This window comes from Canis lupus, chromosome 22 (assembly GCF_011100685.1).
Source record: "Canis lupus familiaris isolate Mischka breed German Shepherd chromosome 22, alternate assembly UU_Cfam_GSD_1.0, whole genome shotgun sequence".
NCBI lineage: Eukaryota > Metazoa > Chordata > Mammalia > Carnivora > Canidae > Canis > Canis lupus.
Genome location: NC_049243.1, coordinates 2,424,889 through 2,447,085, shown reverse-complemented (window position 1 = coordinate 2,447,085; position 22,197 = coordinate 2,424,889). Strand labels below are relative to the sequence as shown.

The 22,197-nt window shown below is 38.0% G+C and overlaps 1 protein-coding gene and 1 long non-coding RNA gene across 5 annotated transcripts in view; one reads left to right on the top strand and one right to left on the bottom strand.

Moving 5' to 3' along the window:
- CDADC1 (cytidine and dCMP deaminase domain containing 1) overlaps positions 1-22,197 on the top strand; it is a 45,456-nt gene that overhangs the window by 9,414 nt on the left and 13,845 nt on the right. For all 4 annotated transcript variants that reach the window (XM_038569470.1, XM_038569473.1, XM_038569472.1 and 1 more), the window contains exons 4-6: positions 9,121-9,298; positions 15,760-16,329; positions 21,458-21,507. In XM_038569470.1, the coding sequence (XP_038425398.1) occupies positions 9,121-9,298; positions 15,760-16,329; positions 21,458-21,507 (798 nt within the window). The remainder of the gene's footprint in view (positions 1-9,120; positions 9,299-15,759; positions 16,330-21,457; positions 21,508-22,197) is intronic.
- Positions 9,464-13,510, bottom strand: LOC119865167. The gene is made up of 3 exons (XR_005376174.1): positions 13,373-13,510; positions 11,529-11,599; positions 9,464-10,057 (listed from the first exon to the last, which is right to left on the bottom strand). It is a non-coding gene; the product is annotated as an uncharacterized LOC119865167 (long non-coding RNA).

Sequence of the window (22,197 nt, the reverse complement as noted above, 5' to 3'; positions counted from 1 at the left end):
TCTGAGAGTGAGTCTCTTAAAATGCCCAACAAGGATATAGAAATAATTTGTCTCTGAGTATTTACATATTTTTAGTTATAAGAAAGGCAAGGCAAAAAATATAGTTTAATATACTCGTTTGCTTATCAAAACAGATTGTCCTGTTTTGCTTATGTTTTAATATAAAACTAACCAAGATAACAGACAACTTGCCAAGATGTTAGCAAAGTGAAGCAGTCGGATTCAGAGCAATGATTCACTAAAAAAGATTTAGTCTTCTAGGAATTGCAGTAAGTGGAAGTACAAAATGGAATGCAACGTAGGCTTTTATTTGCTTTGTTTTAAGTTTGGGATGGAAAAAAATCTTGGTTTCAGATTTGATATTTTGGCCTTAGCTAAAAACGAAATGAAAAAACAAAAGATATATTCCAAGGTAAAAAAGACTCTAGACAAAAAAGTGACAAATAAGCCTAGCCTAAAAGATTGTTCATTTTTGTTTGTTTTGTCTCTGTGCCTATGCTGAGGGATGGGGGAGGGATAAAAGATTGCTTAAATAATAAAATGATGAGTATGCTTGCCACTTATTAGGAATAGTTTTGGGTTTGGTTTTGGTTTTTGTTTTTGTTTTTGTTTTTTGGAATAGTTTTCTTAAAAGTCCTTTCTGGTCCAGGTTTCTGGCTTTATTTCTGTCTGCTTAACTACTGAGAAAATCTAAAGCTAAAATCATTCAATTGCAGCCTTTTCCATTTGTCACGATTGGTTCGTTTCATTTCATTTTATTTTATTTTTTAAAGGTTTGTTTTTTTTTTTTAAGTTAACATCTACACCTAACATGGGGTTGAACCCATGGCTCCAAGATCAAGAGTTGCATGCTCCATCAAATGAGCCAGCCACACATCCCACAATTGGTTCATTTTAATAAAATGAACTCTAGCGTGCTGAGATCTCCTGATAAGTCTTTTCAGTTCTTATCCGAAGTTACAGCTTAAAAAGAAAAACTCACTGGAACTATTCAGAAGTAGATAGTAGCATATACTTTGGATTTGGGGAACATAACACTCTTAAGTAATTTGGAATGGGAAGGGGAAAGGGTTCATAAAATCACAGTAAATTTAAATCTTATTTATTTATTTATTTATTTTTTAACTTATGATAGTCAGAGAGAGAGAGAGGCGGAGAAGCAGGCTCCATGCACCTGCATCCCGATGTGGGATTCGATCCCGGGTCTCCAGGATCGCGCCCTGGGCCAAAGGCAGGCGCCAAACCGCGGCGCCACCCAGGGATCTCCTAAGTCTTCTTCTAAAAGCCAATATAGATCTTTCATGTTTTAGATTTATTTTTAGAAGTATATTTTGTAAGGGAAAGATTTTTGTATTCCTTTTAAATGTCCTTAAAGTTTAGGAAATGGTAACTCAGAAAGGGAATTCTATAAAATTTTCTCTGTTTTTTCTTTCTAGGCATTTCACAAAATATTCTCCATAGCTGCAAACACTTATAACTGAAACTGAAACTTGACTGTTTTAGTTAATAAAGCTCTGGTCTGATCTTCAAGATGTGCCCTCTTGGGGATTACTGTAGAATAAAATCCCTTTGAAAGGAAGTAGGGAATAACAGGTACCCTAATCTCAGAGCCCAAGTTCCCCCACATACTGTGACAACTAGTCCCAAACCCAAATATCAGGTTTACATTCCTTAGTTCAGAATCCTTTCCTGTGAAGATGGCATAGACTATTTTGTGCCTTACATTGAACTGATTTTTAACTTCGTCCATTTTATCTGATATTAATATTGTCACACGAACTTTTTCTATTAGTATCCATGTAAGTTAGGACACTAGGTTTAAAGCAGCATGTCTTTAGAATCCCAGCCCATCCCCAGTCTCCAGGGCTTGGAAGCAGAGTCAGCCCAATCCCCTGCCTGTGGGTGGGATACTGCTGAGGTGGCTCAGGCTTACTGCTCTGGCTTTTAGTTCTCTCTTTGTTTTTAATACCTGAGCATGTGCCTTCCTTCCTTTTGAGCTTAACTATGCATTTAAAACTTTTTTTTAAATTGCATATAGCCTATATATTTGTAGGAGGTGGGACATAACCACATTAGTCTAGACTGCCATCATGCAAAAAATTGGTAGAGTGAGTTTTTAGGAAAAAATTGAGATTATCTTTATTTTATTTTTTTTTAATTTAATTTATTTTTTTTTTTTATTTATGAGAGTCATACACAGAGAGAGAGAGAGGCAGAGACATAGGCAGAGGGAGAAGCAGGCTCCATGCACCGGGAGCCTGATGTGGGACTCGATCCCGGGTCTCCAGGATCGCACCCTGGGCCAAAGGCAGGCGCTAAACCGCTGCGCCACCCAGGGATCCCCGAGATTATCTTTATTTAGTCAATATTTAAAATATTTTAAAATTTAAGATGACCTCTGCTTTAGTTCTGCCTTTTTCCATCTGTGAGTCTTTCAGAAAGTCACATAATCTCTTTGGGCTTCACTTATCCATGTATAAAACCACAAGGTTTTCTATATTTTTCCTTATTACCACATAGAAGCTTAATATTAAATGTTTATAGACTGGATGCTGTAGAAACAAGTCAAATCAACTTGGTTCTTGCCCTTCCCTAGATTAAAGTGTATTTATTTTTCAGTTGGACAAATTAATGGGTAATTAAATGCTTTGTTTGGTTAAGAAAGCCTAGACTTAGAAAATTTTTGGTATAAAGCCAAAATAAAACTTTCAGAACAGTTTTTGGACCTAATGAGAAACGTGCTTTTGTTCAAAACATGTTCAGATAAAGAACTAAATAAAACTTTGATTTTAGTAATAAATCAAGTATAATCTGTGATACAATCATTAGATAAGTTAGAAAACAAAGTTCAACTGCATAAATGTAAAGATCCGATTGCTTTGTTCAATGATTCATGAATTGGGCGACCTCCCATCTACTACATAGAGAGGGGCTCTGAAGCTCTGCAGGAAGGAGAGACTTCTACAGGCAGAAGGGGCGGGAAAAGGAAGTTGCTAGCCAAAAGTGAGTTGTTTCAGGCAAGGTCCCCTTCCTTTGGGGGATTGCAAGAATTTACTAGGTGGATTTCCTCACTAGCTGACTAGGAAACTACAGTTCTCACTGGTTAAGGTTTTATTCCAGGGAAAGGCAAAAACCTCAATTGGGTTAGGCATTAAAGTCTCAGTCTGATGATGTGGGCTTAGCCCGAGTGATTCTATTTGGGGCCACTCGTCTGTTGCTCAGACCCCTCTACCTGAGAGAGGTGATCAAAACAAGGCATTAGCGTCATCCCCGGCTGTTGCTCTGAAGTTCTTATGGTTTTTGCTGATCCTCTGTGGTGGTTTTCACAGGTCATGAGTTTTGTTTTTGTTTCTGGTGGTTGTTTTGCTGAATCTTTATGGTATTCACAGACTGCATGACTTCAGGTGCACATTTTTCAAGTCAGTCATTCTCTTCATTCCTTTTTTCTGATGTTCCAGTCTTAGGAAGATGACTCGTTTGGTGGTTAGTGGCTGCAAACATACACTTAAAGCTGTATTTGAGAGAATACAGCATGTGGGAAGACTACTATGATTATTACAAGCAGGGTAACCCCCAATACCTGGAGGGCATTTGGAACTGTGGTCCCCAACACCCAAACCAGTCAAAATTAAATAAGTTAAAGGAAGACCTTGTTAAACTTTCTTGAGCCACGTAGCTTGTTTCAACTTTCTTTCTTTCTTTCTTTTTTAAATGCTGGTGGTATTTTTTTTTAATATTTTATTTATTTATTTATTCATAGAGACACACAGAGAGAGAGAGAGAGAGGCAGAGACACAGGCAGAGGGAGAAACAGGCTCTATGCAGGGAGCCCAACGTGGGACTCGATCCCGGGTCTCCAGGATCACGCCCTGGGCTGCAGGTGGCACTAAACCACTGCGCCACTGGGGCTGCCCCTTGTTTCAACTTTCCCACAAGTCTGAATCCCTGTGCAGCAAGTGGTGTTGGTCGCAGCACAGACACCTTCTCGTTCAGCCAAAAAATAAGGACCATTTTCCCCAAGAACAACTTTGGTCAGAAGCTCTAAAGATTATTATTGGGCAGCTGTTTTTTTAAGCAGCAGATTTGGTAATATTTAAAGAGTTAAGGAGAGGTTCCTGATCTTGGCTCATTCATACTCCCTCCTAAGCAGAGAAGTATGAATCTGCCAAAGGGAGCCAATTTTTAATCACATATGCCTCCTGGTAATTCCTATTTGAGTCTGTGGCTCAGAGCTGGAAAGGTGACAGCCTGGAAGCCAGTAAAATTTAAGGGTCTGTGGACTGTACAGGCAGTTTTTATTCCGGTTACTCTTGCCTCATGTCCTTTTCTCTGTGCAGAGCTTGGGTGCACGTTTCCCTGGGTTTGGGGTTGTTAACAAGAGATAGGGTTCTGGAGAAACTGAGGCTTTGGAAATCAGGGTGAAATTTGTGATGGGCAGAACTGCAGAATCCCAGCATCAAGGCAAGTCCAACAGTCATTTGGAAGTTCATTAACCCCTTTGTAACGGCCTGAGATTTCATAATCTTTCAAGGCAGGGAAAGGCAAAATGTGGACAAAAGAATCCTACTTTCATGCTGTAAGAATTAGGAAGAAGGATGGTTAGGGAAAGAGGGATGGAAAAAAATGTTCTTGAACTGACATCTTAGGAGAAAGCAGTAACCTCAACATTGGCTCTTTCTCTTCGTAGTGAATTTGATTTTGAGGTCTCCGGGTTTGGCAAAAATATCAGAAGGTTTTTAAAACACTTGGTCAAGTAGGATCCATAGGTCAGGGTGAAACAATACCTAGTTATCTATTTTAACCAAGTGACAAAGACTTCAAAAGCAGATAGAGAAACTTAAATCATTGTAAAACAAAAAACAAACAAAAAAACAGCTCTTTTAATAGTGAAAAATCTGTTTTTTTTTTTAAGTAATCAAACACCTGATGAAGACAACATGAAACACATAAGATCATTTTGAGAAAACACAAAATCTTTGTTTTATGGGCAGATTACTTAAAAGGTAAAGAAAGACCTTTTACAATCTCTTATCAAGAACTGACCAATAGTCCAAGAAAACTTTATTCTTTTAACAGAGAGAACCAAACTTTAATTTTGTACCACCTTACTTTTGGTATTAAAATACATTTATTTACGCCTGGGTAGCTCACCGGTTGAGCATCTGCCTTCGGCTCAGGGTATGACCCCGGGGTCCTGGGATCACGTCCCGCATTGGGCTCCCTGAATGGAGCCTGCTTCTCCCTCTGCCTGCGTCTCTGCCTGTGTGTGTCTCTCATTAATAAATAAATAAATCTTTAAAAATACATTCATTTTTTTAAAAAAACCCTTAATTTAATTTATTCTAATCTTAGCCAGCTTCATCACACACAATATTCCTTTTCCACAAATCTTCTGTAACCTCTTTAGTATCCCTTCAGATTTTGTCCCATGTTTTTCCTCTTTCCCATTCTGAAATAACCAGCCTCACTTTAGGACAAAATTACTTTCTTTTCCCTCAACAAAAAAATGTATTCCTCATGCTTTCTTTTCCTGAAAACACATATCCTACTTTCCTTGCATATGGAGGTTATTTTAAAAATTATTTCTAGTAGCTTTAATTAAATATATTAGAATTTGCAACCTTTAAAAACCTTAATTTCTAATAAAAATAAAGAAGTAGACAACTGTGAATTTTCTTTTACATTAGCATTCTGTGGTTTGGCAAATTTATAAATACTTTTCATAATTTCTAGAAACATTTGCCTTCTCAGTAAATTTTTCAGTGTGGCACAAAACATATTCACTAACAAACCCTAAAATCTTTAGTTCCTCTGTAACAGGAAGCCAAAAAGTAGATAAACCTGTGTTCAGGGACTATCCATCATTTAATTTAACTTAGCAAAACTTTAAGGTTTCAGGTTACAAAAAAATTGGGGGGAATTATTTTAAAAGTTTGCCTAAAAACTTTTATCTCACATCTACTTAGTTCACTTATTTTGAGCAATTGTTTAGGTTGCTTATTAAATTTCATCATTCCAAGTTATTTCCCTACCTGACAGATTTTGTAACAGAACCATGAACTTTTTTGACTAGTAAAGCCACGTAGAAAAAACTTGTATGACTGCATTATATTCAGTGCTGATAACTTTAAAGACATGTCTATTTTAATTAAACCAACAAGCTTAAATTAGCCTTAATACTGAATATTTTTCCAGATCATGTGAACCTGAAATACATTTGGGATCGTTTCTATAATATTGTGGAGAATTTTGCGAATAATCCATTTAAGTGCTTAATTTTCTTTAAGCCAATTAAATGGAGCTTTTTTACAAATTAATTTTGGCAATACAATCCTGAGGTAGAAAATACCACATCTACAACACATATACATAGATTCACATAAACACATGACGGATGCAAACAGAAGCCTTATAGCTTTCATTTTAAGATTTTAGCCATGAGATGCAAAGCTCACTGACTTATAAAAGAATAGTTGGAATAAGTTAAACTTACCTGTTCAGATGGCTAAAGCTTTTTCTATAACATCTGTGGAGAAGACTTTTAAGATTGGTATTTGTCCTTGACACAAGCAGTTTTATGAAAGCTGTGAACTAAATTTTGGGCAAGGGATCTTCTGTATCAATTTGTATTTATAAAAAGTGCCCCCCCCCCCCACACACACACTTTTTTTCTTCAGTCTTAAGAATTGGGGATGGTTTAGATTAGCATTCCTGGGGAAGACCTGATAAAACATGTACAGGTACAGGGAAAGAACGTAAGTTCCTCCAAAACTACTTATAAGCCTTTTGAGATAAATACAGGAGGTTTGAGGATTGGTAAAAAGAATAGGTGGACTTTCCCTTCGTCACTTAAGGGTGTCAAGTAGCATCTTAGCCCTCCTTCAAGGGTATATGGGCGTATCTGTAAACCCTCTAATTTGGTGGAGTTTTGTTTATGGTCTTATAGTCTTCTCAGAGTGGAAAGAAGATTCAGACGGAGGATAACTAGGATGAACACTCAATTAAAGGAGGATAGAGGGTAAAGGTAGGAGTTACCTCAGTCTTAGAGTCCTGTTTTATGTACCTCTTGTGTTTTTAATTTTTCACAAGCAATTTGCAACAAATTTTTCAATGAAGGCATTTTGGAATTTTGAAGTTTTTTGGAGGCTTCTGCATACTGGTTAAAACAGGTATATACCACTCTGTTTGATTTGGGAACCCTTACTTTTTGAATGATCTTATCTAATTGGACCATTCCTCATATAATGTCTATTACATTCTAGGCTGTTATTTATCTGAGGACTTATAGCAGTTTGGTAGAACCCTAGCTAGAAAGTGAGTTTAACCCATATTTTCTGTCCAGCTGTAGCTAGTGGTAAATGAGGTACAACCCACATTTCTGTCTGGTCATATTTTGGAGCCCTCAACCTGATGGTTGTTACCAAGCCAACTTCTTGGGGCACAGAAAAACTTTGTAAGATTTTGTCATTTTGTAGATATTTATAGCTTCCAGGATATAATTTTTAGGCTCAAAATAAGTTAAGTGTACCAAAAAGTGGTATGCTTTAGAACTTAAGGATCTCTCTCTCTCTTGCTCTCTTTTTAAGATTTTATTTATTTATTCTAAAAAGAGAGAGCAGGGGGAGGAGCAAAGGGAGAAGGACAAGCAGACTCCACACTCAGCATGGACCCAACAAAGGGCTCAATCTCAGGACCCTGAGCTGAAACCAAGAGTTGAATGCTTAACCAGCTAAGCCACCCAGGCTCCCCTCTTTTTTTTTTTTTTTTTTTTAAAGCTAAGTGAGTTTCTCAGAGCCAAACTAATACCTAAGAGGGACATGCTACTGGGTTGGAGTTGGGGGTTGTATGATGTTTTGCCTTGTACCTAGTTGCATCGAAATTTTCTTGAGGTTGGTGGGTGACCTAGTGTCAATATAACCCCTTCTATGACTAACTTACCCTAACACAGGACTGTTAGAGTTAAGTGGCAAACACTCTAACAGTTTTTAAGTGCTCAACCCGTGTCCACCAATTTGCAGCTTTTGGTCTCCCAAGATTCCATTAGCAATAGCCTTTACTTCCACAAAATAAGACAAACATGTTCACCTTAACACACCAGCAGTAATCAAGAGATGCACAGGCCAAGGGAAGGTCTTGTGCATACCACTACCAACATGGAATCTGGGCCTGGGTAAAGGACTGAACCAGCAGACCTCAACAAACGGGGACTGTAGTCTGGGATTCCACACAATGGGGAGCAGTCGACTGAATTACCAGGATTTCCCAATGTGGTATCTGGGGGCTAAATCAAGGGCTGGTGGTTCCAATTAAATGGGGGAATTTTGGACTGGAAAGTCAATCAGATTAGGGGCTCAGTGCAAAGTGAGCAGAGCTCAGAACCAACTTACCCATGGCCCTTAGATATGGCAAAAATGACAGAGAGCTCAGAGGGTTTGCAGGTACCATGCTTGTGTTTCTTGTTGTCCCTGGAGCCATCAGGAGTTTTTCCTTGGATCCAAATGCTCCCACCAAATCTGTTAAAAAACACAATTCAGGGCAGCCCCGGTGGCCCAGCGGTTTAGCGCCACCTTCAGGCTGGGGTGTGATTCTGGAGACCCAGGATCAAATCCCACATCAGGCTCCCTGCATGGAGCCTGCTTCTCCCTCTACCTGTCTCTCTCTCTCTCTCTCTCTCTCATGAATAAATAAATAAAATCTTAAAAAAAAAAAAAACCCACAATTCAGCTGAGTAAACTGAAAGATCTAATTGCTTTATTCAATGATTCATGGATTGGGCAGCATCCCATCTAGTAAATATTGAGGGGCTCTGAAGCAATGCAAAAAGGAGATTTGTAAGGTAGGAGGGACAGGAAAAAGAAGTTGCTAGCAAAAAGTGGATTGTTTCAGGTAAGGCTCCTTCTTTTGGGGGACTGCAGGAGTTTACCAGGTGGATATCCTTGCTAGCTGACTAGGAAATTCCAGTTCTGATTGATTGAGGCTATATTCCTGGGAGAGGCCAGAACTGCAGTTAGGTAGTAGGTCTCAGGCTGGTGATGTGGAAATGAGTCCTATTTTGGGCCTCTTGTGTCTTTTTTAACGAATGTTGTAACTAATACATTATTATTTTGTATTTTAATGTAGGTGAAGAGAACTGGTCTTGTGGTGGTGAAAAACACGAAAATTGTTGGTCTCCACTGTTCTAGTGAAGATTTACACGCTGGGAAAATTGCTCTCATAAAACATGGGGCAAGGCTGAAAAACTGTGATCTTTATTTTTCCAGGAAACCATGTTCTGCTTGTCTGAAAATGATTGTTAATGGTAAGTGTAGATAAGGCTTGGTTGGGGATTAATAGTATTTAGCTAAGAATAACCAAGATAAATTGCCTAAACACCACTGAGATCATTTAGAAATATAAATACATATCAGAATACAGTCTGATACATTGTGAGAAGAGTAAAAAAAAAAAAACGTGGGTTCTGGTCTCAGCCCTGTCACTAACTATTTAGAGAACCCTTCATGTATTATAGACTGATGCTAGCTGCCATAACAAACACTAAAATTTCAGTGGCTCAACATATTAAACCTTTATCACTCATGTACTAGTCCAACGTAGGTGTTGCTGAACAGCAGGCTGTTTTTCTCCATGTGGCTGATTCATGGGCATAGGCACCTTCTGTCATATTTGCTGCTGTCGTCTTCTAGAGCCTTGAGTCCTCTGCATCCAGAGGCAGACTGAGACAGAGGCTAGAGAAGGCTTACCTGTTCCTGAAAACGCTGGCCTGGAAGTCCCATGCATCATTTCTGTTCACATCCACGCTGAGCTCTGTAGTTCCTGGCTGAGCAGTGGTCTCCCAGTCACCGCTCCGTACTTCGGAAGAAGCAGCTCAGATTATAAATGTTTAACTATCCTCTGCTACGCCAGGCTACTCACTAAAGCTCTTTATGCTTATGATTCTATTTTGTACCCAGGTAAGTATGCAGACCATTTTCCCATTTTAAACATATGACCTCTTTTACATAGGCACTGTGGTATTGTGACTTAGAACATGAATTATGTATTGGTCTTCATCCCAGTCCTGGCAAAAAAAAAAAAAAAGTGTTGAGAGTGATAGAGGTGTCTTTTATTATTCTTAACACTATTCTTAACACACCCGCTTCAGCCACACCTGAGTTTGTTAGTGAAGTGACTTTTGGGAAACCCCATAGATGAGGGCCTGGTTGCCAGTGGAACCAACTAGGTCATTAGAGGGTTAGAGCTTTTAAACTCACTCAGACCTCTGGGGAAAGAGAGTGGGACAGGAGTTTGAGTTCAGTTACCAGTGGCCAATAATGTAGTCGATCATGCCTGTGTAATGAGGTGTCCTTAAAACCCCCCCCCCCAGAAAAGGGGTTTGGAGAGATTCTGGGGGAAAATAAGGTTTATATACTTTTAATCCATTCCCTCAATTTGCTCCTTGGGTTATCTGTGTTACCATTTACTATAACACATCATCTAGTATATGTGCTGCCGAAGCGAGCACTATAACACATCATCTAGTACCGAATGAGTGATAAAGGCTGTTAGGTGATCTATGAATTCAGAGTGATCCATGCAGGTTGGCATGTAATGAAAGGCTGGGGCTTAAGCTGGATCTTGATGGGTCAGATGAAGAGGACGAAGACCACATTCCTGGTCAGGGGGCCAGCATGTGTGGGTTCGTCAGTTTGTGAGAAGCAAGCTGCTGGGGGTTGGTGTTTGAGATGGAGAAATACTCTTGGAAAGAATAGTGGCAGATGGATGATAATGATCGGTTGGGACTTCAGTGGAGAACTTTGAAAAACTGTATGGCCTTTGAGCTTTATCTCATAAAACAGAATTCCTAAACTTAGAGAAAGGGTGATTTTTATTTATATGAAAGTCTTCAGAGTAGTGATCAGATCCATAGTGAAGGCAGTGCCCTTGAGCTACAGTGGAGGCACTTCCAAAAGAAATGGTCATGTGGCTAGAGCCTCCTGGCCTGCAGCAAGTATTTCAGGCAGGTAGAGCACAGATACTCTTGGGTTCTATAGTCTTTCCCCTGCCATTATGAATAGAGAAGGTAGATTTGAGAATGGTAGGGACTTTTTCTTTTTTTTTGACCAATTGTACAGATTGGATATTCATTTATCACTTGTGTTAGTTGACCTATAAATCCTATTACAGATAATATGGAGCCACCGAAGCTTTTTGAGCAGGTTGTAACATGATTAAACTTATTATTATTACTTCTTAATTTTTTGTTATCAAATTGGAACCTGGAAAGATAAGAGGTTAAGAGCTTGATGAGCAGACTCTTATATTAGGCAGGGTGTGAAATAGGGTTGAGATGGCATTGATAAAAAGAATGTGACAAGACCAAAACACTGTTGATTAATCTCTTCTAGAGTCAAGAGAGAAAAATGAATAAAACATAGTTGTGTTTTGTACTGACCTGACTATGCTGAAAGTAGTCTTACTAGCCTCCGACCTATTAGAGAATCAGAATTAGAAAGAAAAATTAGAAAAATAAGGGAGTGCAGTTAACTCACCACTGCTTGATGTCCTTAAGACGTTTGAACTTCACAAAGCAAATAATGAAGTGTGGAAAATCAGGAAGAACCTACAATAGAAATGCTTTTATATTAGTGCTGGACCCATATATAAATGAAATTGCTGTTACTTTAGGCTTATACATTTGATCTTGGGGGAAGGGTCATGGTTTAACCCCATGCTACAGTTCCTATTAGGCCAATTACAAGGAAAACCTTGCTAAAGCACAGTGGTTCTCAAAGTGCAGTCTGTGGCTTTCTGATGGTCCACAAGGTCATACTGTTTTCATAATAACACTACATTTATACCAATAGTACCAAAAGAATAGTGAGTAAAACTACTGTTGCTGTAGAATGAAGCAAGGCAGTGATAGTCCTTGTACTCTCCATGGCCACGAACTTGGAGTTTAAAAAGAGGGTTTCATGTAAGAATGTCCTTGATGAAACAGTTAACATTATTAATTTTATTAAATCCCAGCCCTTAGGTAGACATCTTTTTAATATTCTGTCTGAAAAAATAGGAGCACTTTTGCTACAAACCCAACTAAGTATGAAAGTTGCCTTAAGGAAAGCCATCTACATGTGCAGTTGTTTGAGTTATTGTAACTGAACTAACAGGAGTTCCTGAGTTGGCTCCTTGGTGAGTTGTAGACAGAAACTGCACCAGGTGGAGTTGTCACTCCACAAGGAAGGAAACTTTACTTGCAGCAAATAAGGAGGTCACGGGGAGTAACTTCCAAATCCATGACTCCCTGAGCTGGTTGCGGATTTCTTTTTTGGGGGTTACGATAAATATTTAGAAAGGAGAGTTATGTCATCATGTACAAAGGCGGGCATAAGGATGTGCATTGGTTTTAAGGCAACATGCGTTTACTTACATTGTATATCATGTCAGTGAGGGTTGTGCTCTTCCTTGGGCAGAAATTTTAATGTAATGCGGCAGAGGTAACCTTACAAGTCCCTGTCAGACAAGGGAAGGGGCTATGGGCATACCCCTAGAGCTTGTATAAACAGGATGAGGTCTTGAGCTCCTTATCTCTTGCAAGGAATGCAGGGCTTTGTTAACTTTTGAAACAGCACTGGGAGTTTTTACCACTGATTTATGTGACTGATAGGACTGGGCTGTTTCCAAGCCTGGTAGCCACCGTTAGTTTTTGCATTACCTTTGTTCCCTTAAAATCCTTTTGCATTTCTTTGCAATTCTGACATTTCCTGGAAGGTTCTGCAAGACCGTGTGCTAGGGCAAGTAGAGCCAGTAAGGAAGGTGTAGGTCACAGAACATGGCTGGGGGCCTGAAATGGCTTCTCTTTCTTAGTCTTTATGCTTATGTTATGAACTGAATTACTCACTTTTTTTTCATGGAACACTGTCAACACACAAACTATATAGTTTTTTAGACTTGGCCAATTGACAGATACTCTCAGAAATAAATGAAGTGAACCGGTAACTCCCAGGAAATCTGACAGTATTTGTTGCTAGTGATAAAATTTGAGTCTTCAGATGAAAATTAGAATTTTGGAAAAGTCACATCCACCATCATGAGCTTACACTTTCCCAACACTTAAAGACTCTAATGATGTGATATTAATAATGGTGATACTAATGAATAGGACTTCTTTTGTAATATTGTAAAATCAGTAAACCAGTATTTTCCAGAAGACCAACATATGATGCTACGACATCATGCATGAGTGAAAGAGCCATTCTAAGTGCACAATAAGCCAATGGAGTTTAACATAATTGTAAAAAAGTTTGTTGATATATTTCAGATTCCACATTGTAACTAACTTTTAAGAAATTATCCCTTGTCAAATTTTTATGTAGTGTCAAGAATATTCAGTTACCTGAAATGTCTGTTAAAGTACTCTTTTTTTCAACCAGACATATGTATGAGGCTGGATGCTTTCCATATACTTCAGTGGAAACAACCTATCACAACAGATTGAAAGCAGGAGCAGATTCGAGAATCCAGCTGTCTTCTATTAAGCCAGATAATAAAGAGATTTGTAAACATTTAAAACAATGCCATTCTTCTCAACTAGTTTTCATTACTGTTTTGGAAAATACAGTTATTTTTTTATTAAACTGTGTTATTTATATTAATGTGTAGTAGGTTCTCTTGTTATTTTTAATGAATTGCAATTTTTTGAAATTTGTTTTAAGTTTCTAATATAGTACGTATCAGTAGGTATATAATCTACATAGGCAGAGCTCTGTGGGGCTCTCGTTAATTTTTAAGAGTGTAGCAAGGTCTGAAAATTTGAAAGTCCCTGCTGTAGCATTTGCCACTGGTACATGAACATTTGTTCAAAGCCTAGCTAGCCATCCCCTCTTCTCCTTAAATCAGGATTGCTAGAAGCAAGCCAGATGCTTAGATGAAAGATTGACTATTGCTACTGAGTAGGAAATGGATTATGAGAACCCCAACAGAAGGAAGCAAGGTGAGAGGTAGCCAGAGGAAACATTCTGATGTCAGCTCCAAGGCCTTCAAAATTGATTTATAATGCAAGCTACAATAAGAGTCAGGAGGAGCAGGGAGTAGATAGAAATGTGTGCTTGTTCAGCTAAGACTTTTTAGTTCATCTGTTACTTTGAATGCAGGACACCCTGTGAGCCATCTGTCTCTTCACTTCTGGGCACAATCATAAGAATCTTTCCTAGCTGAAATTGCATGAGATACTAACAAAGGGGTCTCTTTGTAAAATACTAATTAACTGATGAACATTTGGGTGCTTAACCCTGTATAAGGCATCTCATTGTTCCCTCTCGAATACAAAATATTTTTCATCTGTTTGTTATCTAGTTTTGTTTTATAAATTGTCTGATCATATCATTTTGTTGGTCTTGAGGCCTTACTGTTCTTGTCAATTCATATGTGCTGTTAATGAATTAAAATCTCTGTATATCAAAGATAACTAACCGGGCAGCCCTGGTGGCTCAGCGGTTTAGCGCCGCCTTCAGCCCGGGGTGTGGTCCTGGAGACCTGGGATGGAGTCCCACGTCGGGCTCCCTGCATGGAGCCTGCTTCTCCCTCTGCCTGTGTCTCTGCCTCTCTCTCTGTGTCTGTCATGAATAAATAAATAAAATATTAAAAAAAAAAAAGATTACTAACCTGTCACATTACTTGAAAATTCTAGTTTATTGTTTTGTCTTTAATTTTGTGGGCTTAAAAAAAATAATATTGCTCCCCTTCCCCCCACCCAACACACATACATTGCTGCCCTCACATTGTTTTGGCCATTTAGGTTTTTTCTGTTTTTACTGTTTTAATTATTTATTTACTTGAGAGAAAGAGAGAGAGAGTATGAGCTAGGGGAGGAGCAAAAGGAGAGGGAGAAGCAGATTCCCCGCTGACCAAAGAGCCCAACGAGGTTGGGTGGGGGGGCCCTCAATCCCCAAACCCTGAGATCATGACCTGAGCCAAAGGCAGACACTTAACTGACTGAGCCACCCAGATGCTCCTCTATTTTTATTATTTTAAACAGTGCTGCATTAGATATATGCATGTGTGAATTTTTTTTTTTTTTTTTTTTTTAGAATAGCTTCCCAGAGGAAGATTTCAGAGTGTAGATACATTTTTAATGTATGGATGAATTGTTTATTTCAAATACAAAAGTCTAGACACTACCAGTTGTCAGCTACAATATTTCTAGAAGCAGCCATTTGATTACTTACAGGACTCTGGTTATATAGTCCTGGAACTAGGCTTCGGGACCACACTTAGTAAAGCCAGGGATTCCACAAATAACTTCCATGAGCTGTGTTAGGGGTCAGCCATCTTTTCCCATACAGGGCTAGATAGCAAATATTTTAGGCTTTGCAGGCCCTATGGTGTCTGTACCAGTCTGCTGCTCCATTGTAGTACAAAGGCAACCAGAGACTAGGTCAATGAATGAGTGACTCTGTGTTCCAATAAAATGTTATTTATATAAATGACACTCAAAGTTTGAATTTCATAAAATCTTCATGTATCACAAAATAGTATTCTTTCAATTTTTCCAACTACTTAAAACTATAAAATCCATTCTTAACCTGCACACTGTACAAAAACAGGCAATGGGACAAATTTGACCTGTGGGCCAGAGTTTGCCAAGACATTATAGATGACTTCATGATAGACATTTATCATATTGGGACCTCTGGGTCTACCACAATGATATGGAGGGTTTATTAAGAAAACTCTTAATTTCAACATATGTCTGATAACTACCTTTCATATTTTGTATTTCAGCTGGAGTTAACCGAATTTCATACTGGCCAGCTGATCCAGAAATAAGTTTGCTTACTGAGCCTTCTAGTTCTGAAGATGCAAAGTTAGATGCCAAAGCGGTGGAAAGATTGAAGTCAAACAGTCGGGCCCATGTGTGTGTCTTACTTCAGCCTTTGGTGTGTTATATGGTGCAGTTTGTAGAGGAGACCTCTTACAAATGTGACTTTATTCAAAAAATTGCAAAAACATTGCCGGATGCTAACGTTGACTTTTATTCTGAATGTAAACAAGAAAGAATAAAAGAATATGAAATGTTATTTTTGGTTTCAAATGAAGAAATGCATAAGCAAATACTGATGACAATAGGTTTGGAGAACCTATGTGAAAATCCATACTTTAGCAATCTGAGGCAAAACATGAAAGACCTTATCCTACTCTTGGCCACAGTAGCTTCCAGTGTGCCCAACTTTAAGCACTACGGATTTTATTGTGGTAATACCGAACAGATTAATGAAACTCACAATCAAAGTTTGCCACAAGAAATTGCAAGGCACTGCATGGTTCAGGCCAGGTTATTGGCATATCGAACTGGTGAGTTACTTGCTTAGTGCATAAATTGGGGCTGACTGGGTTGTATTTGTCTCAGAAGTAAAACGGTTTTCATCTCCTCTATCACAGAGTTCATTTACTCTTAGATACTGAAGTTTTGCTGGTCATTATATGTATAGAAGCAAGTGACACCCTTGAATAGACAACTCTTAGAGAAGGTTTAGGATTCCTGTGGCCTTATATTCAGTGCTACATTTGTAAATCAGGAACTGATTATCTAGACCCTCCTGCTTCCTGCCTTTGTCGTCTTGTTCATGGAGCCCTCTACTAGAGATGGGACAAAAAAGAGAAAGGAGAGAGACCAAAATTATTCATTTTTAGTTAACTCTTCAATATTTTGTGTGTATTCAGTATTTAATAAAACTTTGAAAATCTTTACAATAAAAATGTGAATTCAAAATAACTAACAGAATTAAAGTAAAGGAATATTGACAACTTCTTCCAATTGCTGGTATATCTTTAATCAGCAAGTTAAGAAATCAAATGTTTTTACTTTAAGTTGTACATGAGTGTATATATGAAAAAAGGAAAATGTCACTTGGGGATTTTCTTTATTGTGATAAAAGATAGATAAAAGATCTATATTGCCAATTATAGAACAATATTTTCACATCTTGCCAGACATAAGATTTTTCAAAGTAGAATCATGATTTGATCACTTTTTTAAATGCAACTTTGAAATAAAGGGGGGAAAATATAGGCAGGAGGAACAGTAGAATAAGATTTGGTGAATGGAGGAATTTATTTATTTATTTATTTATTTATTTATTTATTTATTTAAGCTTATCCCAAGAAAGAAGGGAAGAAAGAAAATCTTAAGAAGAGGTCCATACAAATGCCACTGGTTTGCAGTATATTCTAATTCTAAAGACCACAAAGTACTTTGGAGTAGAATAGAAATTCTCAACTGACAGCATGTCAGAGTCGCCATCAAAACTTTCATTAAAAGTACAAATGCGTAAATTCCAACCCAGACCTACTGAACCAAGTCTGTAAGGATGTGGCCTAAGCTTATGAATTTTTAAGGTTCTGCAAAGGATTCTGATGTTAATAATCACTCAATTCTTTATTAAAGAACTTGGTTCTCCTACAGGCACAAACCATATAGCTCCAAACAAATGTTGTGTAAAAGTCTGATTTAATATAATTATGTTATTGTATCATGGGCTCTGCATTAGCATCTTAGCCAAAACCAGCTTTATAAAGAACTCTTCTCTAAGCCATTCTGGAAAGACAGAAACATCAGTGGGAACAGCTGTCACAGCTCTACATCACTAATTCCCATTTGCTAATTAGAATTCAGCTGATTCCAGAGTGATGGTAAACTGGGAGATAGGAATGTGCTGTTCTTTTACTTATCTCAGTACATCCTGCTTCTCCTAGGAGAATATTCCATCATACGATGTATGATTCCAGTGTTTCAAGATGCAGTAATGTATAGATACAAATTTGCATCTACATTCTTTAGAAGATACTCTAATTCTAAAGTTATCCACTCTTTCTGTGCAGAGTTTTGTGCATAAAGATGTGCTTCTGCACGTGATGGGTAACTTAAAAATTTTTGCAAGGTTAATTTTTTGATTGTGTATGATTTTTTTTTTTTTTTTTTTTTTTTTTTTTTTGCCTGGAGCCCAAATCTTGAATAGGATGCAACTCTGGGTCATGCACTCCACTCCACTGTCAGCTCATCCAGGGAAGAGAACCATGTGCTCGTCATCATTTTTCCCTTAGCGCTAAGCGCAATGTGCTGAATGGATAAAGGAAATCTTTTTTATATCCAAAGGTAAACGGTCCACAATCCCTTATCCAAAATTCTTGGAGCCAGATGAAAAGGAGTCCAGAATTTTTCAGATTTTAGAAAGGTAATATGGTTATATATATTGTATCTCACCCAGCATTCCAGGGAGGGGCCTGAGGCAGTACATTGTAATCAAGCACATCCATATGGAGTAAAATGTATGAATATTTGCACTAAAAGTGTGGTCAGGTGTGGTCACAAAATAAGTATAATCAAGCTGTCAAAAAAAAACCTTGATATAAGGGATTTCAGATAAGAAAATCTAGACCTATATTCTTCATTGGTGATAAATTATAAGAATAACAATTTATTGAGCACTTAGAAGGTGCCAGGCACAGAGCCAGGCAGTTTATATATGTGTCTCCTTTAACAATCCACCTGGGTAGATATCCCCCTGATAGAGCATGCTCCTAATAACTCAGACTTTTAGTTTCACTCTGTTCAGTTTGCTCTGACGACTTTATTTCACTTTAGAGACAAAGACACCATTTAAAAATACACATAACGAGTAAAATGAATTCCCAAACATCTAACAACAGAATTCTAAAAGCAACTGAGAAGTAGGTGCTTGATGATTGCTTTTTGAATGATGGATAAATAGAATCCACAGAGATGTCATTAAAGGACATTTTGAGGTACCAAAAGAGTGACAACGTTCCTTTAGACCCTAGAGGGGAAAAAAAAGAGTTTAGGAGGGCATTGCATCTTACCCGATTCAAGTGTGATTTCTGAACAGGGTCCTGTTTTCCCTTAGACAAAGTGTTTCCCAAAGCTGAAGATTATGCTTTCCTCCTAAAACACAACAGTGGTGGTGAATGCAGGTTGGAGTAGCCACGGAAGTTAGCTGTTTCAAATCATAACTTGGTGGTTCTCAACTTGCAGTACGCCTTTGAACCGAGCTGATGCTCACGAAAAATGCAGGTTTGTGAGCCCTGCCTGACTTGTTGGAGAGGTTGCTTAGGAGATTTCCATGGGGGCCAGGAGGCCGCCTTTTAACAAGCATCCAGTGATTCTGATGAAGTGGGCTGTGGATCACACTCGGACAAATCTGACATGGCCACAGAATCAGGAGCTAAATAACCACACCCGTGTTCTGGAACCATGGGCTAAAAGAGCTCCCTGACTTTCAGTGATCCGAGTCTCAGGAATTTGGCTCAGCAATTATAAGTCGACCTTTCCCTCAAAGGTACACAGAGAAAACCTTCCGAATGAGCAGATCATGGGGAGCGATTTGTGTGAAAATTGCAGAAATGAAAAGATTCTTGAGAAATCACTTCATTTGTCATCCAACCTTGGAGCTGTGTGAAATCTACACCTAACGTGGATTAAATTTTATTCTGGTTTTAAAAGACATAGTAAAGAATATTCTGCTGGTATAACTAAACTTAGCTAGGCAGTAGAGCTGCATACTGGTGGAAAATCACATTTTACCCCTCCTTCCGTCTGTCCCCAGACTGAAACAGAAAAAGTGGCTCCTGAGACTAGAAAAAAAAAAAAAAATCACATGAAAAATACTTAGTGTCAATGGTAGGAAAAAATAGACTCTTAATATGAAGAATTTCTATTTTAGTCTCTCATTTTTTGTTTCAGGCTTATACATGGATTAAGGATAATTTTACTTAAAGGTTTTGGTTTTTCAGGCAAATATAATCTTAAGTGTATAACTGCTGCCACTTGCCTAGAAATGAGCGTAAAGCCATAATTGTATTCTTCCCCCCTTGTGTTATATTCTGAAGGTCTTGGAAGGAACAAAATTTCGTTTACACCGAAATCTCTTTAATGAATCTCCACTCTAGAACAAGCCTTCCCCTACCCTCTGTTCCCCAGCATCGTGTTCATTTCCGTCCTAGCACAGCACGGACACAGGTGCTTGTGTGTTTGCTTCTCCCGGTCTCCCTCCCACCTCGGACTATAAATCTCATGAATGCGGGGAATTCCCTCACCAGGGTCTGCTTGGGGATTCAATAAAGGGAAGTCTTTGTTATGAAATTCTTACCATCAAAGAAAGGGGGTAGGTTTCATCTGGAGGGCTTAATTTTAGTCACTTAATTTCTTTGCCTTTTTTCTCATCTAGAAAAGGAAGTATCTGCTTTACCCTTAGGGTAAAAATGAGGTGATGGGTAGAAAGTGTTTAAATTATACAGTTGCTTTTTCAATTTTGAAAACTCGAGCTTACTTGAAGATGGGGAATTTCATTATATTATCGTAACTTATAAAGATGGACTTATTTATAAGGCAAGCTAGTTTTTAATGCCTACGTAGGATAAGGTTATCATATGAGGGGATTAACTTTTAGGAAATGGTAGGAAGAAACTAGAGTTTCATTTAATCCTTACCAATATGAAAATACCCTAGAGTAAGTTCACAGATGATTGGTCCTGTCTCTGGGTAACTGCACCTCCTTAACGACTTTGGTCCCTTATTAAGATTTTGATAAGTGCTATGTTTTCATAACTAGTGTATAATTGTCTTAGAGATTTGAAAGTTACCCTTGTATTAGTAGAAGAAAAAGTCAATCCTTAATATACAGAATTTGTAATTTGGTTTTTTAAAACTTTCTGTTGCCGATCAGTGATTTTAAGAAATGCAGCTTTATTTTTACAGAGGTTCTGGCTCTGTAGGGAAATTGTAATCTTATGTTCATAACTCTGCCACTTGGATTTAGAAATGGGCATCATTCACTAAGTCGGCATTCTTTTCCCCTTCAAGTAAACTCTGAAGGTCAGGGAAAGGACTTTCAAATATAAAGGAAAGCCCATAAAAACTTGTATTTGTTGGTATTCTAAGTTTGAACTCTTCTTAGCAAGAACATTTCCATGAAATGTGTTTTCCATAACTAGCGTGTAAATAAAGGATAGAAGACAGATTGGAGTGTTGCAAATTGTTGTGACATTAAATCCACTAGTTCAGAAATTTCCTTTTAAATCGATTTCATCATCATTTCTGAGAAATAGTCTTTTAGAAACTGATTTGGTGGAGAGTCTATAAAATTACACTCAGTTCTGGTTACACTTTGAACTGATCTGACTGTGGGCTCTGTACACAGATCATGTTCGACTGGGTTGATTGTGACACTGTCCAGTTATTCAGTATCTAGTTCTCATATTCCGTACTGAAGAGTATTTTAGTGGTAAACTTTTATTAAATAAATGTATTTAGTAATAAAAAAGTATTTTTATAATCAGCAAAGATGTCAAGGATTGCTGCTATATTATGAATTATGTTTCAGTAATGTGTATTATTTGGGGAAACATGTTTCTTAAACTAATAAATTATTGACCTTTACTGAGTTAAATGACATTTATCTTTCAGAGGATCATAAAACTGGAGTTGGAGCAGTCATTTGGGCTGAAGGAAAATCTGTGAGTATGAAAATAATTTTTTTTAAAGTTTTTATTTAAGAGATCTCTACACCTAACATGGGGCTCAAACTCATGACCCCAAGTTCGAGAGTCGTGTACTCTTCCGACTGAGGCAGCCAGGTGCCCCTGAAAATAATTCAACATTTAACTTTGATTTTGTATAAACACAGTATGATCTTAAGTGCATTACATTATATTGACCCACTGGGGTTAATATTTTGTTATTGGTGCATTTACTGAATTCTATAAACATTTGATCATTCCTTCAATGATTGTCTAGGTAGGTTAATTTATTTAGCAGACATTTATTAAACATCTTCCACAGCATAGGCATTGTGCTGTGGCCTTAAATACTCTATACTGGAGACAGGAGCGAAAAAATAAAAAAAAAGACGTATATATGATGATAACATGACACTGGATGGCATGGAGGAGAAATCTCTATGCTGCTTAGAGAAATGAGTACAATATTCTTGGAGGAGGTAAGGTGCTATTTATTAGTTTTTTTAATTTAAAAATATTTTATTACTATTTACTAGTAAATAGTAATCTCGGGATCCCCCGAGACCCGGATCAAGTCCCACATCGGGCTCCCTGCATGGAGCCTGCTTCTTCCTCTGCCTGTGTCTCTGCCTCCCTCTCTCTCTCTCTCTCTCTCTCTCTCTCTCTGTCTCTTGTGAATAAATAAAT